At 39.8% G+C, this 20,254-nt stretch overlaps 1 protein-coding gene across 4 annotated transcripts in view; it reads right to left on the bottom strand.

The window, feature by feature from the left end:
- Positions 1-20,254, bottom strand: part of eml6 (EMAP like 6) — a 75,193-nt gene that overhangs the window by 14,239 nt on the left and 40,700 nt on the right. For 2 of the 4 annotated variants that reach the window (XM_065959598.1, XM_065959596.1), the window contains exons 12-30: positions 19,710-19,922; positions 19,458-19,625; positions 17,856-17,962; positions 15,429-15,547; positions 13,957-14,143; positions 13,632-13,737; positions 13,282-13,375; positions 12,504-12,604; positions 11,188-11,390; positions 8,913-9,024; positions 7,566-7,693; positions 6,740-6,881; positions 5,377-5,529; positions 5,125-5,256; positions 3,479-3,567; positions 2,716-2,892; positions 2,283-2,517; positions 1,099-1,225; positions 182-196 (exon numbers count right to left, since the gene is read on the bottom strand). In XM_065959598.1, coding sequence (XP_065815670.1) covers positions 182-196; positions 1,099-1,225; positions 2,283-2,517; positions 2,716-2,892; positions 3,479-3,567; positions 5,125-5,256; positions 5,377-5,529; positions 6,740-6,881; positions 7,566-7,693; positions 8,913-9,024; positions 11,188-11,390; positions 12,504-12,604; positions 13,282-13,375; positions 13,632-13,737; positions 13,957-14,143; positions 15,429-15,547; positions 17,856-17,962; positions 19,458-19,625; positions 19,710-19,922 — 2,608 coding nt within the window. The remainder of the gene's footprint in view (positions 1-181; positions 197-1,098; positions 1,226-2,282; positions 2,518-2,715; positions 2,893-3,478; positions 3,568-5,124; positions 5,257-5,376; positions 5,530-6,739; positions 6,882-7,565; positions 7,694-8,912; positions 9,025-11,187; positions 11,391-12,503; positions 12,605-13,281; positions 13,376-13,631; positions 13,738-13,956; positions 14,144-15,428; positions 15,548-17,855; positions 17,963-19,457; positions 19,626-19,709; positions 19,923-20,254) is intronic. The other 2 variants (XM_065959599.1, XM_065959597.1) reach the window with 1 other exon arrangement.

Genomic DNA, 20,254 nt, shown 5'->3' on the forward strand with positions numbered 1-20,254 from the left:
TATAAGGAACCACATTTATTTAATTATTGTCTCATGTTGTAGGAAACTTTCATTGAATTGAATTGCCTAACCAGGCACATTTTTAAAGTCTGATTATATACAGCTCATATAGAATATTTATATCATGTGATGTTTTTACATTTTGTAAATCATTTACAGATAGATATTAGCTCATACTTACTTGACAATGCCCTGCCTCCAAGGGAATGCAAGTTAAAACACAACACAAATATTAAAAGAGTTTCTACAGGCAAAGCCAGAGAGCAGCAGCAGTACTCAGGAACTAAGGATACCACAAAGGGACAAAAACAAGAATCTTAAAGTCAACGCTACAAGACACCTTTAGGCCCTTAAAAAGACATGTGGAGCTTTATACACATAATTATCTGTGGTAATTATCTTAGCTTCAATGTCACTATACTGCAGCATCGAAGGAGTTTATTCAGTCTTGTTTTGTACATTTTAGTATTACTGTCACTAAGACATCATGTTTGACAAAATGGCACTCAGCATAATTACTTCCTAGGTTAGGTTCCTTTAGTTGTTGCACGTTTTGAACACAGAAACTCACTGACACTGAGGCAACAAGTGGGTTAGCATGTGTAATGACTACACACAGCAAACTGAGACAATGAGTTATGAGTTATAGCTAGTCTGATTTTAACATACAAGAGTGAAAACTCTGTCACTGGACTAGTTACACACACACACACACACACACACACACACACACACACACACACACACACACACACACACACACACACATACACACACACACACACACACACACACACACACACTGACAAAACAGTGATCATAAAAAGAGCTCAGTTTTTCGTGCAACAGTCTGCGTCATAAAGTAAACAACTCAAATCTTACAAATCTTAAAGGGATATAACACTCTGTTTCTAAAGCTGTGAATTATTAATGCTCAAGGTTGACAAACTTTAAAGCTGCACCAGAAGCTCAAATGACAAGTTGGGAAAACAAAAACAAACAAATAAACAAACTGTCTGACAAAAACAGAAAAAAGCCTGACAATAGTGTGTGTGTCTATGTGTTTGTGTGTTTGTGTGTGTGTGTGTTTATGCATACCTCTCCTCCACTGACAGCTCCTTCACCTGTTGGTGAGGTTTGGTTCCTCTCATCTCTCTGAGGCTCACAGTGTACATCTTGGTGGTGTACTCCACGGCCTTCTCCCGAGCAACGTCGCTGTCGTAGCCTTTGGACATAAAAACACAAAATAAGTAACAAAATAAAAATACAAAAAGTTACAAAATTACTACTAGAAAATTTCTTCTTTTCTGGGTTTGGGTTTAAATTGGCATGAAGCCCCTTAAGGTTGAAATATTATGTTTGTCCATTCAGTATAATTGGGCTGCTAGCTACCCTGTAATCCTGCTAACAAATTCAACATCAACACCCGTAAAAAGAAGCCTTGGCAAAGGTAATGAAGTAAGTAGGTGTTAGTACGTATTTTCATGGATTTATTCATCTTGATAATTTTGTGGACATATCTTTAAAATGTGTCAACCATCTCAGTAACCCTACTTTTGGGTCTGTGAAGCGTTAACCTTATATGGTGAAACATGTAAATTGTAGCAGATCTATGTTTGGATAGGAGCCAACTATATGTTGTCAACAACTGTTTGCTAGACAGAGAGTCTACATCTGATACGTATACAAATCAGTGTCATGTCATCTTTATTGTTTTATAGGGATGTACCCAAATGGAAAGGAATTTGTGGGCTGTACCTTCTAGCAGAATATAAGCAACACTGTGTGATGAAGACTTTGCCATTTTGCCATTTTGCCATTTTGCCCATGATGGCCACTTTGCCAGTGATTGTCAATGATTGTGTGATCTTGGTCAGCATGGGTCAGCGATGGTCTGCACTTTGTCAGCCATGTGTGTTGTGTTTCTGTGTTGTCTGACCATGGTTGAATAAATCTAAGATGATCCACAGTCTGTTTCACGTTTTATAATTGTCCATCTACTACAGAAATAACCCCCACCTAACAGTAGGTTTTAAAGGTTGAAAGTAGTTTGTGAAGCTCAGATCAGAACATTAACAGCTGAGGGTCTAAGTATGGTGATCATGATAAATGAGAAAAACTGTATTGAGTGGAAGTCAAGAGCAGAAATCATTTCCCTGCTTTAGTAATTCTGATGTAGAGGGCACAAAAACACATCACATTTAAGGGCACTTTCTTAAAGACTTTAACATCAAACGGTTTCTATTACAATCAGGTTCTAATTCAATGTTAGAAAAATTGACCTCCGTCCTCCTCGATGTCGTCGTCTGACTCTTCGCTGTCCACAGGTGGTCTGTTGTCACGAAACAAAGGCCCCTCCCCCTCTCCACAAACCCCGCCTCCTCTCTCCCTTGCCCAGATCATCAGTGCAGTGTCGGCCCCGCCCACCGTCAGCAGGGTGGAGTCGTCATGAGCCCAGCGGACATTGGTCACCTGTGCGCTGTGGCCCACATAACGTTTAAAACGAGCATACTGACCCTGCAGGGAGAAGGACAAGAAGAAATACACCTAAATATACATTTTCACATTGAAGAGAGATTTTATAGCAAGTCATATAGCAATAATACAAATACTGCAGTACAGGGATTGCTTATATGTTAATCATGTGCTTATAATTTAGAAGTGAAACTGAGGTTGAGTCCACACAGTAACCATTGAGTGGTGGTTGTGTCGTACTCTAACAGGGTAGCTGAACAGTTTCAGGAATCCGAAGTCGTCTCCGGTGGCGAGCAGTGTTCTGTCTCTGGTGAGCGACGCAGAGTTGATGTCGGTGATGTCGCTGTACGTCGGCCAGATTCCCTCACAGCTGGAACCCAGGACACACGTCCAGCTCGACCAACTGATCCGCTCCAGCTACACATGTGTACAATAACATAATAAACATTCAACATCTTAAACAGATTTAACACTTTAACCACTGTAGTGTTGAACGATAACACATGCACTGTGTTGTGTTTCAGATACTGTAGAAGCCCCTTATTTTTCTTTGAAAGTTTCACCTTAAACTGCATGAACACCTATCCATATAGGTCTAAAGAAGGAAAGAGTAAAATCTTAACTAATGCAGCAGGCAATGTTTATATAACCTGTAACACTGATGTCTCTCTGAGTAGCTGTGTCCATTTTTTTTATAGAGTCTGTAATGAAGTTTAAATAAGAACTTAATATGAAGAAACATGTTGTTCATGTTATATTCTGCTACCATCACTTTGCTGTTTTTCCTTAATCTTTTAGTTCCGAAGAATACTTGGTACTTGGAGATACTTGAAGATTATTTTCATTTTTGAACCGCAACCAATAACTTAACTCAAAGCACCCGATTAAAAAGTCAAAATTTGTTGTCAATGTTCTTTCCTGGTCAAACGTAACAGTCAAATAGTGACATTACTAGTTGAGGGTTCAGTTTTCCACAAACTTAGCTGTGTTAAATGTATCTCACCTCAGAGTTCCTAATGGTTTGTCTTTTTCCTCTCGGGGCTTCAAAGAACAGTTGCTCTTTCGCTCCTGTATTCACCTGCAGCAGTTTTCCTGCAGCACAGACACAAACAGACTTTAGGAGGAAGAAATCACATAATCATCTTTTTATAAATACATGTCACAAACTTCAAACAGGTAACAAGTTCAGTTTAACACAATCTGCTGCTGAAATGTTATTTCTTCTGACACGAACGTGTCAGTTTATTGTTTAAATTACCTTAAGTAGATTTGTCAGGTTCATAATCACAACTTCATATAAACTATAAGCATCATACTGTGCCCTGATTGGCTCTTGACTTCTGTTTATAAATCTAACCATTGATTGACATGTGCAATCTCAAAACTATTTACACTGTTTAAAGAGTTTGATACTTTGGACATGAAAAGTGCCAGGACTGACAAATCTGGATGCAAGTGTGGACCTGCATAGCATGGTGGGTTAGCTTGAGCTAGCATGGTTAGCAAGGTGCAGCTTTAATCCATGTTATATGGAATAATAATGTGGAAGCAAATTTTGGTTGGCAAAAAACAGGTTTAAGTAATTGAAAAAAGGCACAGGCTCCTGCTCAGATAATCGTTTTAAGGTCATTTTCAGGTTGCTGTGGTAGAGACTTGACAGTCACATGGTAGCCATGCCCAAAAGTGTAAGCTACTTCTTCTTTTTTATTCTTCATTGGACCATAGTTACAAAAGTAAATTAATTATATATCTCAGACGTGATATGCACTGGCATCTTTTTATTTATAAAGCTCTCACAGAAAAATGACCCTCATACCTGACAGAACTCGTACATCTCTCGACTGGGCATTACCAGACACGTTCCTCAAGGCGTTTACTGTTGAATGTTCCTCGAGTCAGATTGGAACTGGGAAAATCTGCTTTCTCTTATTCTGCACCAAACTCTTGGAACAACATACAGCGTCTTCTTGAGGGAAATTAACTTTTACCTTTTGGGCATTTTAGAAACCTGATTTTAAGCCTCCCAACCTCTGTTTGTAACTGTTTTACATAAGCGTATTTATTTATTGCAGTTTTGTACTCGCTTAGTTATCTTAGTACATTTACATTTCATTTTTAGCAGTCTTGTATTATCTGTCTCCTGTTTTTCTTTTTGATTTAATGTCTGTTTTCTAAATTATTTCTGTAATGACTCGATGTCATTGTAAATGAGGGTTGCCCCTCAATGATCTTTCGAGTATAAATAAAGGTTGAATGAATGAGTGAATGAAAGAGTAGACTTGAAACAAGGGAACAAGTCCTTAAACACATAACTAAGATAATGTTTGCAGAGACAGGTAAGCTCTTCTTCTCTTTGACTTCTTTACAATCAGACTTCTTTTTGCAACAACTGGAGCTGCAGCCCAGCTAGCCGTTAAAAAGAACACTTTTGCTCTGGCTCTGCTTTTTAAGAATGGGAGAATAAGTCTGCTCCTCATGTACATTTAACCTGTTGGTGATGTCATAGATCCTGCAAACATGTCCCCAGTGTTACACTGAGATATAAAGTGAGCTCTGAGAAGCTTTAGTTATTCTGCAGATTAAGATGAAAAAAATAAAATAAAAGTGAAGCTCAGAGATGTAATAAAGGAAGAGAGCAGCATTTGTTACCTCGTGCGTCCCAGTCGATATGGGTGATGTAACTGGAAGCGTCTTTACAGATGCCCACTCTCTTACTGCTCAGCACATTGTAGAGGTCCACAAAGCTGTCATGTGACGCCACCGCCAGGAATTTACCTGAGTCTGAGAACAAGTGTGTACAAGAAAATGTGAGATACAAGAGAGGATGAGTGGACTTGTCTTTAGCAGTAATATTTGTATTGATGGGTGCGTGAGAGTGTGTTTTGTTGTTTTTGTTTTCACCAGGGGTGAAGCGAACATCAGAGATGGCGTCACGGCGATGGTGGAAGCTCAAGAGATCTTCCAGCGTGTCAGCATTCACCACCAGCACGCCGCCATCGCTCAGACCGACTGCCAATGCCTTCCCATCAGGAGAGAAGGCACAGCAGCGACCTCCTGGTAAAAGACACTCTTAGTTTAATCTACATGTTTATGAATAATTATTTATAATATTAGTTTATTCAGGAGTCTAAATGATATTACTTGATCTGTCATTAGACATCTCATCGTTTCGTCCTCATATCCTCTCTGTTGTTTACTGTCTAAAGGTGTGTTCAGAACACATGTTTTGGGTGGAACAACAACAAACAAACTCGATGTGGCGACGCAGATAGAGGCAATTATTCTGTTGGGGGGGACATATATGCAAATACATGATTGCAAAATTTAGGTACACATTTAAAAATGTATGTGATTCTGCGTATTTAAAGTGATGAGATTATCCTGAAATTGCGTCAAATGGTAAATTTTATCCAGAGAACGAGTATTTTAAAAGGTTGGAGCTAAAATGAATTTTTATTGGTCGTTATTTCATCTCTGCGTGAAACTGTTGTTAACACTGTGTGATTTTGAGTGTAACTCCGATACTGAACTGTAGGTGGAGTCTTGTGCCAGACATAAAGCCAAGGCTGCATGTGATTAGAGCCAGGTGTGTGAATTGAAGGCATACTGGTACACATTTTGACTGTGTCATAGTCAGAGTTTTGTGTGCTGTAGTTTGATTGTATTCGGTTTGTTGTACATTTTTGTCTATTTATAATATCCTATTATGACGGAACTGTAAATAAATGGATTTCTGCATCCAAACCAGCAAAAAGTGGCTTTGTTTCCCCACCAAGACCACGCATACAAAACCAGCTCCTTATTCACCCTTAAGTAGCTTTTTTTGATAATATTTGGGTTCGTTTAAAACGGTCCCATAAAAAGTTGTCTGCTTGTTATCTTGCATAGAGACCTGATAAACTATTGCAATAATGCAAATCAAAACATTTCTCTTCAAAAAGACAAAATACGCAGCTACCTATGTAAACAACTGCAAAGTCCAAAAATAAATTAAAATCAAAACACTGTGCGGGGGTGGAATGTAACTGAAAACATTTACTCAAATACTGCACAAGTACAAATTTGAGTCACTTTGTGCCTGTCTTCCTAAACTCAACATTAACTCAGGGGGGACAATTTACTTTACTACATTTATAATGTATTGAAGCTAATTAAGAAGCTATGAGGGAAACTGCTATTTAAAAAAATAATCACCAGAGATTTTACATGAACATCATTTCAAGTTAACAGACAGAACCATGTTTAGTCGGATCCTTTATCTGACCTCTCTTCAGCTTGCGGACTGCCACCATGCGGTGATTGGCTGATGTCTCCCACAGTCGCAGGGTTTTATCGTCACTGACAGTGGCACAGACGGGAAGGAGGGGGTGAGGGGCCAGACCCCAAACCTCACCCTCCATGTGACCCTGCAAACACACACACGCACGCACACACACACACACAAACACACACACACACACACACACACACACACACACACACACACACACACACACACAAATTTCAAAACTTCACATTGTCTTTAAATAATAGGTTAAGTCAAGAGATGTTCATCTATGTTAAATAGTTGTGGTGCTTCTGCTGAGGTTGCTAGGTAACAGGGGTGATGCTTGAAGCCAGTAAGCACCACCCTGACCCAAACAGTGAATCCTCCATAGATCACTAGATGGTCTCGTCTCAGTTCAACCTGACTGAACAATTAGACATCTTAAAGCACTCAGACCGTCACACAAAAAACCTCACACACTTCATAAACACACCCACAGGTGTGTACAGACACTGTACACACACACGCACACACACATGCACACAAACACACACACATTTCTGTGTCTTTCTATTATTATCAGACAAACTTCTTGTACCTATCATTCATTTAAACCCCAAAATAAGTAAAAAGGCCAATGATTCAACATACACTTTTAACCCTTAAACACTGAATGAAAGCGCTCCACCTTACCTCACTTGGGTTACATGTAAGTTTATATGCCTGGAGTTTACATGCAAATCAGGTTAAGAGTTCAATTAACTGAACAATGTATGAGGTATCCACAAATACAATTTAAGTTGAAAACTGCAAGCCAACACACCTGCACCAGCAGGGTCATGGGCCCAGTCTTGTCGATCTCCAGGACTTCCCCGTTTTTGGTTCCCACAAGGATATGACCGTGACCCAGAGTGATGGCTCTGATGGACGGGTTGTCCTCCAGAAGCAGGCCTGCACACATGAAGTCATCTGAGTGGTTACTGGGAAGAAAATCCATTCTGTGTAACTTTCCAAAACTGATAAGTTTAGTTTAAAAAATTGAGGTGTATTTCACTATGTGTCCACCAGATGGCAGTGTTGACTTCAGAGTAGTTTCTACAGTATGTGAAAACAGCTTTACTTAAAACTCTAATTTAATATAATTGTGGCTTATAGTCAGGGAAAATCTTATACAATAATTTCTCAATGTATTTTTAATGTGGTAGCATCATAAATAGTATATGAACATTTTGAAAATGCTAAGGGATAAATGCCTAAACTTCTTAATTAAAATTGAATTAAATATTAGTCTTTATTATTTGTATTGATGGATAAATTGATTAATTATTAGATGAATGAATGAATGAATGAAGGAAGGAAGGAAGGAATAGATGGATGAATGAATGGATGGATGGATGGATGGATGGATGGATGGATGAATGAATGGATGGATGGATGGATGGAGGAATGAATGAATAAATGAATGGAAGGATGGATGGATGCTTAGAAGTAGAGCTTGTGTATAAACAGATAATGAAAGACAGTAATGCAATGTACTTCCCTGTTTCCATCATTTAAATGAATCAATATTGTTTTGTAAATAGTTTTTTGTTGTTCTTTCTTTCCCTTGGATTTGTTGTTCTAACAGCTTTCACTTTTTATTGTACAAATATTTTGTCTTGGTGAAGCACATTGGGGTTACCTTTGGGTATAAAATGTGCTTTTAAAATTAATTGGACATTTTCTGATCAGGGACAGCTTTTATGAAAACATGTTTAACATGATTTAATCAACAAAGCAGATATGGATGACTGAAATGGAAAATAATCACCCACAGTTATGCGGGCATGTCTTGTCTATTGAAGTAGAATGAAAACAGAAACCGCAAATAAAAAAAGCACTGTTTTTGTGGTTGCAAAATCATTCAGAGAGGTTTATATCTGAACTCACTCATTCATGAAATAATGATTCCATGCCAGAGAGGCTGAACTTGTAAGCAGGAGATAGACAGGAGATGCAGTACGGTGAGGGGCTGCTGCAATAAGTAATCTGTCTTATCTCAACAGGCAGAGCGTTCCAGAGCTATGTTATAAAGAAGCACTTTAGTTTCAAAGTGTTGATTGATGTTTGATGTTTCAGACGTGGTGGTCTGCAGCTGAGTTTTTCAATTGGTGGATGGGGCTGTGTGTACCTTTGGAGCCCGGGGACAGCGCTGCTCTCTTGATGGCGTACGTCTTCAGACATCGGTCGAACATGTCGTCCCACAGCTCCACCACGCCGTCCTTCCCGCCTGTCACAAAGCCCTGAAAACAAATGGTTTTAACTGAGTTACTGATATTTCAATAAGAGGCAAACGCAGACCCATGCTGTGCTGAAACAAAGCAGAAACATGTCAGATCTACCAGAGACATCTACCTCCCCCTCCTTCAGCTCTGTGGGCTGTCAGCCATCAGTCTTGTCTGCCTCTACTGACAGGTTTCTCTCTCTCCTTCTCCAACTCTGCCTGAGATCTTCAGGCAACTTGTTTAATCTCAAGTCTCTCACTCAGTTGATGTGGTATGAAAGAGTGTGCTTTCTTGTGTTTTAACTCTGCGAGTCATAAAACATTCAGCAACTCCCTGAACGCTGACAATGATAAAGATATCCAAGTTTTTTACAACGCCACATGAGGGCAAAAAGCAGAGGAGGAATATAAAAGTATATCATCATGTTTTTCTTTTATTATTTAAACAATATTTCTTATCAAAAATCATGCATACCTGAACAAAAGTCTGTCCATGATGACAGGAAAACTGAAGGGAAGAGAAACAGCACATGGCCTGCATATGTGTAGCACTTTTTTAGTCTTCTGACCACTCAAGTGCTTCTAGACTACGTGTCACATTCACCCATTTAACAACCATACATTGATGGCAAAGTGTGCTGTATGTTAAGTGCCCATCATCAACATATCCCATTACACACTGCTGGCTATGATTGATTTTTATACTATTATAATGAATGTGGCAACGTTGAAGAGTATCCTGATAATTACAGAAATCTGCAGCAATCAGATGCTTTAGTTAAACATTATAACATTTATTCACACCTGATAAAGTTGTCTTTCAGACATTTTTAAGGCTGTCTGTGAATGAAGATCATTTTAAACCAGAAAATAGTGAATGAAACAGTCATGTAATGTGTAATAATGAAAGCTTTTTCTCAGCTTCTCAGTTGACAGCACATCAGGAGAAGCTTATGCTGAGCGCTAACTCAGTTTTTACTAAGAGACTACTGGACCCCCAGAGCCATATTATCTGCAACATTTCCTCCTCTCAACATCAATGGATTTCATGATTGGATATTTTGGCTTCACTTTTGTTTCCAATGGTCGAGGGCTGAGAGGCACTGTCCATATTGATATACAGTCAATAGGCATGGAATGCACAAAAACTGAGGTGCAAACTAAATTTGGTGCACATGCCTGTGAGAACATTTATATATATATTTTAAAAAAAGTGATTAAAAAAGATGAAAAAAACAACGATTGCCTTCTTTGTCTTATTTCAATGAGATGGGAATTGAGCCAAAAGGCATTAAAAGAAATTAGACATTTACGCTGCTGACCACCAATTTCAAAGCTACTTAAGAAAATATGATGTTGAATAATTTATCTTTTCACTTTGTTTTTATAACTTTATCTACTCTGTAACATTAAAGTGAGCTGCAAGCTTAGATCATCTTCACATTCAGGCACAGTGTAGATACTGATGCTGAGAGGTGGATCGAGTCATTCTGAACATAAAATCCAAAACAAACAGAAATGTGATAACATGAACCAAGAAAGGAATGAGATTTTGTGGATTTAAATTAGTTTCTGGTTAAATAGAGTCTCTCCTGTGAGCCTGTCTATTGGCTTGTCTGTCTTCAAATCCTGTTACATAAAGAGAGCCGTGGAGTGAATGTGAGAGAGGGAGATAAAACAATGAACAGAGAGAAAAATGGAGAAGTGGAAGGGAGGGAGGGAGGAAGGGAGGGAGGGAAAACAGATGGATGCCAGCAAAAAAACATGTAAATAAAGTACACGTCTGCTCACTCCTACATTGAGATATTTGGGTATTTAGCTGACAATCCTGTTCAGCATGACTAACACTGAGTGCAAGTGGGTTCACACACACACACACACACACACACACACACACACACACACACACACACACACACACACACACACACACACACACACACACACACTCACACACACACACACACACACACACACACACACACACAGAATGTAAACAGATCATTAGTAGGAGGATGATCGTCTGGAGAACTGTTCACAGTGTTTAATTGAAACCTCGACCTGGAGGCATTTTCATCGTTCATCTTTCTTGATGTATAAAGCAGATTATGGGGAGCTCCCTCTGTTTCAGTCACTCTCTCTCTTTTTCACACACACACTAACACACTTGTGTCCTCCTCACCTTGTCGAGGGAGAACATTGCGAACACAGGTCCATCATGAGCTTTGATGGTTTTCAGCAGCAGCGGTTCCTTCCAGATGTAAACGTCTCCTGTAGTGGCCCCTGTGAACACCAGCGCCTCGCTGCGTCCGTAACACACAGACATCATTGTTTCCGGCCGGCTGATGCTCCTGAACGCACCACGCCTAAAAGTCAGACCCCCACCTGGAGACAAATGGAGACCATTTCAGAACTTTATCGGTCATCTTGATCACTTGATCATGATCTTGTTTAAGAACAAGTGATCTTTTTTTCTGATCATGATAACTTTCAACAAAAGAATAAACATTTTCAACAGTGTTTAACATAAATGTTGCATTACTGCAAAAAAAGACTCAAACTTGGCTTGACTCGTCTGTTTGTAAAAAATTTGGCTTCCATATTAACAATATGCTAAGGAAGTGATTAACAGTTCTGATTTGAAACATATCCACACTCCAGTTTTAATGGATTATTTACAACCTGAAGAAAACCTTTCATTTTCATAATGCTCTATCACCAGAAGAAGCCATGTTTCTATGATACATAAGCGGATTTATGGATGTTCATGCATGATGAACATAAAATGATGACCCCACATAGTTAGTGCCTTTTTGTGTCTGTTCAAATGGGACTCAGTTTTGACACCTAATATAAGTGCACATTTTATGTGAAATGCAGAAATCAGAAGCTATGATGTTTGAACTTCGGCTGCTTTAAATGCTGACTGTGTTGATAAAGTGCCAAACCAGCAGCCAGACTAAACCTCACTCGGTCTCTGAGGCTCACATGTCTCTTTTCTTGTCACCCCCCTAAACACCCAGCAATAAACCCCCCCTTACAGAGGCACAGCCCAGCCTGAGAAAGTCTAGCATAAAGGTCACAAACTCTCACACAGGAGAGTCTACGTTTGATTCATGAAAGGATTTAATTGTCTCTTTTGGGACTCTGGATGCTGCAGCAGTAAAAGGTCAGGAATGGACTGTAGAGTAGGAACACCATTACAGAGTCATGGTGGGAATAAGACAAAACACACAAGGTTACTACAGCAACAGACAACATTGAGTCAACAAATTAGATATCGGGAAAGAAAAACAACAAATCTGTACTGAAAAAAATCCCCCAAAAAGTGTCAATATAAAACAACTTAAAACTAAAACAAACTACTGAAGACAAACATTACCTCATTATAAAAACACATAAGTACTAGTGTTGTTACAATTGATGTTCTAACCCCTTACACACTCATGTGGATCAACATTGTGTTAGATAATAAAACACCCTATCTGTAGCTTTTACCTGCATGTTGCCAGAAAAGAATGTGTTTGATTCCCACTGTGACAAGTTTGTCCATCAGCATGGGATTACACTTCACCACGAATATCTTCTCCTTGTGACCCCTGCAAAATAAAACAACAACGAAATGCTTTTCAAAGACATACAACTGCCACTCAGACTATACTCTAAGTACCCTAACCCTAAGCTGGCCACACACTGGATCATTTACACCACAGACATAAAGACAGTTTCAACTGATTTTGAATATTATAATCCTCTGAATGCACACACTAGACGACCCGGCTAGACTTGGAGACCACACACCTTAAAAATTGTAGTAACAATTTCACAGACACAGCATGTAAAATTTGGTTGGTGATGCTTCCAAGTCTGCATGCTCTCATTGGCTGCTTCTGGTATTCCCTCGGAGGCAGTACGACCAGGAATTTTAAATATCAAACATTTTGGATTTACAATTCCAGATCTGGGTTTCTCCAACTCGATCTGGAGCAGTAAAATAATTGTAGTGACATCACAGAACTCTTTGGACAAAATATCGGATACGACAAGCCTCTAATCGGGCCACGGCCCCCAGATTGCTGTGGGGGGAAAATCGGGCCTTAAAATCATCTAGTGTGCGTCCAGCTTTAGTAAATTCTACTTATAGTAAGTTTACTGTAGTAAAAGTGATATAAGTAAAACTAGAAACACATTTTGGTTAGTAAATTATGTATGATTGTATTTATTTTTACAGTGTGCCTGCCTTTTTGTGGTAACAGTTGTATTTTTTGTACAGTACCTGGCAGTAGCGAGTTTCTCTCCTCTCTTCCAGTCCCAGACAACAATTGTATGTCCGTCATCGACTCCCACGGACACCAGACTTTTTCCATCAGCTGCATCAGGAAAACACAAACAGCAAAAAAATAAATAAATAAATTTCACCTCTACAGTATAAACAAACAGGAGAGGACATTTCCAGCTGGATGAGAGAAACTTCATTGGTGCAAACACGAGCAGGTCAATGGATGTAAACTCTTCAGTATGGAATTCTGTCCCATTCCAAGCTTCAAGAACTCTCCACAAAATAAGACCTTTTATCTAGATTAGCACATCAGTGTTATTCCAACTGGCTAATTCAAACAAGTTTACCTGAGAAGTCCAGAGCACACACTCCTTTCTGGTGGAATCCTTTGAGTAAAGAGAGACACTTTAGAGTCTGGATGTCCCACACATGGATGGCCGGGTCCCTCCCCACCTGTGAAAACACATTAACATATGTACTTACAGACTAATCAAGTTATCAGGCTCCTCTAAATCTAGACATGCTGGACCTAAAACTCTTAAACCCTACTGATGTTCAGTTTTTCAGACATTGGAAAAGTCTAATTTGCTTTGAAGTTCTTCTCAACAGCTCTTGTCAAAAAGCTTAGGGCAGTGTGTGTGTGTTTGTGTGTGTGTGTGTGTGTCTGTGCACCTGTCCCGTAGCAGCGTAGTCCTTCAGCGGGTGGATGCTGAGACTCAGGATGTCGTCGTCGTGGCCAAGGTAGAAGCGCTGACTGTGCAGCTGCCGGTTGTAGACCACGCCCACCGCCGCCACGTGGTACAACACCTCTCCCCCCTGAGTGTAGAACAAGTTGTTCCTGCAGTCATAACCACGGTATCTGCAAAGAACACAAACACACACACAAAAAAAACATGCGCACAAACAAACACAAATTACCAACCAGCTGGATCTTTACTGGTCTTGTTTGGAGAGCTCACTGGGAGGTATCACAGCATTCATGGCATTCATTTTTTGTCAAAGGTCTTTTGGTTTTTGTGAACACTAATCTAAAGGCAAAGGTGGAACGCCGTCTTACTCTCATCTCTACATGGACACATTATTATTTATAGATTTCATAATAATTCCAATCTATTTGGCCAATAAAATCAAAGAGAATTTGTCACCCTGAAGTTCACTTTGTTTAAACACACTATAGCTAAACATCCTGAGACAGAATGAACATTATAGGTTGCTTCAGGTTTATTACCAAGATGAGAAATTACCAGAAAAGTTATTTTGTGGCATCAGTTTGACTTAATTTCAACATGGCCGACAAAACGTTAAGCAGACAAAGTCTAATTTCATCACAGGGGCACATTTAGTGAGAACTTTGCTGAATGTGACTAACTGACAAGCGATGAAGCACGAGTGGAAGGCCAGCCCTGTGGTAAACATAAAGTATGTATCATTGTTGGCTCAATCAATCTGTCATGTCTCGTTGTTTTTCAGACTAACAATCTACTATGAAGATGTTACTCAGGGCTTAATTCAGACATCAGAGTCTCTCAAGACAAAATGCTTCTCTGCATGTACTGACATGAACAAGAAAAACATAATTCGTCCCAAATTGTCTTCTGTGTTTTGGCCCCTATAAAATCTAAATAACCTTTGAAATCTTTCTCCTAAAGCTCTTAATGGTCACACCATCGTATCTTCAGGAGCTCATAGTGACCTATGAACCCTTCAGAATTTACGCTTTCATACCACACACCTACTTGTGGTGCCTACAGTTTTTAAAAGTTGCATGAAGGAAAAGCCTTTTTTTTATCAGGCCTCTTGTGCACTCATCTACAGGATTTGGGTCAAAATACATTTTTGATAAAACTTAGTACTGGCTTAGTAGTAGCATCCAGAGGCATTTGGTCTGCACCAAATTAAAAATAAACTCGAGACAACTTCAAATTGGATTTGGGGTTCACAGAAAGGTTACTATGTCTGATCCAGTGAGATTACCTTTGGGAATTTTACATTAAAGTCCTTGGCCAGTGTCTAGACGTGAGACCAACATTTACACCTACCTTCATTTGAACATAAAGCACACACACACACACACACACACACACACACACACACACACACACACACACACACACACACACACACACACACACACACACACATACCCGTGCACAAACTGCAGTCGGAGTCCTTGGTTTGGTCCTCTCTGTCTCTTCAGAGATCCGACCTGCTGCTTCTTTTCTCTGCTCTGCTGTCGCAACTGTGGCAGATCTTCTTTATATACCTGCATAAACACACTAAGACATTTTCATTTCCCAAACACACACAAAACACAAGGTCCATTTATCACCTGACAACTTCTTTAAAAGTCATGTTTAAAACTAAAAAAAGTTGAGGAGGTAAAAAATGAAAGGTCTGTTGTGCATGGGTGCATGATTTGACAAACTTGACAGACTTGACCATTTTCTTTTTAATGTTGAAGAATTCTATGTAGTTTCATTAATTCATTAATCATTTCCCGACAATTAACATAAGAAAAATGAACACATTCCTCTGCCGGGTGAGAGAACTCAACTGAACACTGTCTGCTGAGTTTTCACCCTCGGCAGAATATAAACCTGCTCATTTTTCATGCAAATTATTCATGTTGAGGTCGAGATGGTGTGTTTCAGTCGCCTGAGTTTCACAGGGAGAGACTTTGCTCCCTGGAGGTTTGGCACTGGCACGGCTCCATTTTCACAAACTGCATATTACAGAATTGTCATGGTGGATCAGCACTGAGAGTTACAAACCCTTTCACTGTGACAGGGATGTATATTCCATGTTTGTCTGCTCATCTTTTTTTTTAGCAAATCATGAGCAATTATGAAATGTCGTGTGAAAATGATTCTGGGTGACTTTAAGGCAAACATTAATGACTCAAGATTTAGTCTTACTAAACACTTCCTCCGTTTGAAACTTTACTCAATTACATATCGTCATGCGATAAATATGCTTGATTCTTTAGAGTCGGTCTTTGAACACTATAAATTTCCCACATGCCATATTCCCATGAGATTAAGAACTTGGAAGACTTTTGCAATGATTTCAAATAACTAGAGGTCCAAAGGTAATCCTGTTTTTAGAACTTTTTCAAGATGACGTAGATTGTAGATCTACAGTTCATCCTAACAAAAGAACCAAAGGTAAACATAGTCCTGTAAACATGAATGACGCTATGACATTATGGCAAAACAACCAGTGGATGTAATATCAACTCAGTGACAGATGACCATTTGAACTTTGAACAGCAGTTCAGCTTTTAGACATTAAAACATGTCTGTATGTGCCACAAGAGACCAGTGGCCTGTTGCTCCAGCTGTGTGTAAGATCTGTCTGAAGTCATTTTCAATTCCTACCACCAAAGCAGGTTAAGTGCCTTGCCCAAGGACACGTTACCCAGCTGGGGATCGAACCCTTGAACTTCAGGTAGAGAGGTAACAACTCTACCAACTGAGCCGCTGCCGCCTCTCACTGAACAACATTTTTTAACGTAGTGTTTGTCTCTGAACAGGCTAACAGCTGAAAATAACTTCTGTTATCTGCCGTTTATCTAGAAACAGCTACAGAAATATATGTAAAACATGACAAAGCATCATGAATAGGTGATAACAACAGCTACAACCTTAATCTATAGCTAGTGTAAAATAACAACGCTGACAATGATCGTTGAAATCTTCAACATTAGGTAATTTAACAGTACTCTGTTTTTGGACAGATTAAATTATTTCCGCTCATGGACACAACAACATTTACAAGGGATGTAATCTATCTCGAAGAACGCACTGACGACATCAAACAGTCTGCAAAACATGCTGCTCCTCTTCATCCTCCAAGTTCAACCCTTTTAAAACGATACACAGTGACAAGTGCATTCTGTGGAAGACTTTACACCTACTAGGAGCTTTCAAAGTTTTGCTGTATCTGTCAAATTGAATCTTATGGCATGGCTCAAAAAGAAATCCACACAGTGAAGGAGGAGAGAAGTTAGGGAAGAAGGGAAATGCAAGGACAAAATGAGGGGAGGAGGAAACAGAAGAAGAGAAAGTAGGGAGGAATGATGGTAAGAAAGTAGAAGGAAAGAGAGACATAAGAAAGACAGACCAAGCATAAGGAAATATCATTATTATATCCATGTGTCCAATTAAACTTTAGAGCTTCTGATGAAATAAACACACATGCCCGCTCTGATTTAGTTTGTCAAACACACACTCTGACTTCTATCTCCACACAGCACATTGTTGCAGAAACTGGTGGCAAACTGCAAACGGAAGTCACAGGGAAGTCTGCCAGGCAGCGGCTGGCAATGGAGATAAGGCGTTTTTAATGATTTCCATGGCAACCACACAGAACCCTGCTGCGGCTGTGGCTGATGGGAATAAGAATGAGGAGCTGTGACAGTGGCGCCTCTATTAAAACACTCATCAGGAAAAACATTCTTACAGGCACAGATCTGCATAATTTAAACACTTTATAGAAGCTAAGTGTTCAATGCCTTGCTCAGGGGATAAGGGTCACCATGGAAACACCAAAGATTGACATCAGAACTGTACCTGTCTCTCGTAGTTGATCTGAGTTTCCTGCTCAATGTCCGAGTCAAGCTCTGGGACATCTGAGACGTCACTGTCCGACTCCTCACTGTTGGAGTCTCCATGGCTGTCTACAAAGTGGACAGAGACAGACATGTTCTGTTTAGTCCAATTATCTAAAACAATACTTTAGAGGAAAAGCATTTGTGACCAATCAAATTGACTGACTTTGTGGTTTACTTTGAGTCATTTTAGTTGGTTACATCTATAACACTCGGATTTCACCTGGATTTCTGGATAATGGAGGCAGGGATTGATTATACTTCATGTCCACGTTGTGTCCCAGTGCGTGTGCATGAGCACACCTCTTCAAGTCATGCCAGGGCAAAGGAGGTGTACTGTGTTTGATCATGGATCAGAGCACTCACTCCATCAAACCAACTGGATTGCCTAGTGTGAGTGCGGTGCGCCCTTAGAAACTTTCTAAAGAGGACTCGAAACCATCTGCATGACCTTTGAAATACTTTAATGGGGACCCTTAATCCTCTCAATATAACCCCATACACATGAACATCCCATAAGGGTTTTTACACCCAACTCAAGACAAACAGGACCCTGCAGGATTGTTGGAGTTCTCATACTGACTCACAAATACTCCCCTAGTAGACATGGAGCATGTTTGCATGCTCCTAAAGCCCCGGGTAAGCTTTCCACCAGTAATGGAAACATTACATGAAGATCTCTATCCATACCCACTAGAACCAGAAAAACAAACAAGGAAACTCTCACAATTACCTCCAAAGTCAACTCAAGAAATCTATTCAGGGTCCTTTAAACTAGAACCTAGTTTGATGGACAAATCCTACTGAATAGACCATATACACTTGGAAATCTCACAAGGTCTTCTAGAGTCTCTTTGAGAACATCTTAATCTACTTATACCCTCTGAATTGTCAAAGCTGAATTGTCCTTTAAAGCTTATAATATAGACCATTAATCCCTTGATGAGAGCCTTTAAGTATCAAGAAACCCTGAAAAAGTCTTACAGAGTTTTAGTGGTCTCTAAGATCAGAAGATCTAAGATCTAAGATTAAGATTAGAAAAGACCTTGAAAGCCTAAATTAGATTTAAAAGCCTTTAAAAGCCTTGACTCTTTCACAAGGACTTCCAAATATTATCAAATATCATATCCCCACATTATGAACATACAAAGATTCCCCAAGAAAGCCTAAAACTACTAAGCAGGAACCATTTCCAGTACTCTTTGAACTTAAATTAAGATTTCTCAATGCTTTCTAGGAAAGTCAAAACCACTTGAGTGACCCGCACAACTCTGGGAAAGCATCAAAAGCCCGATACCATACTTTAGGGATATCTGCAAATCTCATGAGGACATGTTCATCTATTTAAACAAAGCTTGAATGGAGTTCAAGAAAAATCACAGATTCACAGCCCAGATACTGAACACTAGGACTCTCAAGGACCTCCAGAGCCCTCTGAGGAAACATTTTACCAATTGTAGAGGCATTGTTTCCATCTACTTGTGTTTTCTGAACTCTACTCTTACTTGCAGGCTCTATCTCGTTCTTCATACGATGATATGAGATATCCTCGACTGCACTCTACCTTGTATGTTGATATCCGGTCCTCCGTTCATGACCGACTCTGGTAGAAACCTCCACTGGAAAAGGGCGTGGTCAGCTCCACCCGTGGTCAGCACCCACTGCAGGTCATGTGACCAGCGGACATTGGTCACATGGGCTGAGTGGCCGATGTACTTCTTGAATTTGGCTCCTTGTGGACGAACAGATGACTCAAATTTAACAACAACAACAAAAAAAGAGAGAACAAAGTATAGAAGACTACCAAAAAAAATACCTTTCTTCAGACAGGGGAATCTGTAGAGCTTGACCAAGCCAAGGTCGTCTCCAGTAACAAGAACGGCTGCAGCGTGATTAGCATCCACAGCATTGATCTCCGTCAGATTGGAGTATTTAGGCCAGATGCCGCTGACCTCTGGACCCAGGACACAACTCCAGGATGCCCAGCACAGACCTTTAACCTCCTCCTTACTGACAACCGGCTTTCCCACTGCAGGACAAAGTAAACTGTTAACTCTGAGTGAAATAATAAATAAAACCTTCATTTCCGTAGCTAATACTTTGTGTACTTGCATGCACAAGCTTATCTCTCTGTAGATGTTAGTGATAAAAAACAGCCCATTCACACACTGCACATCATTTGTCACAGAAAGAGGGGAGACAAGGAAATGTGTGGATGGTGCAGATTCTAATCTTCCGAGCTGAAATCATTTCTGAATCAGCTCCCAGAGCTGGATTCTCTATTTGTGTGGAGATAATGAACACTCTCTGACATCAGCAGTGCACATGTAGCCTCCTGCAGGCTTGTCTGTTTTCAGTTTG

The sequence above is a fragment of the Labrus bergylta genome, chromosome 10 (genome assembly GCF_963930695.1).
Source record: "Labrus bergylta chromosome 10, fLabBer1.1, whole genome shotgun sequence".
Classification (NCBI taxonomy): Eukaryota; Metazoa; Chordata; class Actinopteri; order Labriformes; family Labridae; genus Labrus; species Labrus bergylta.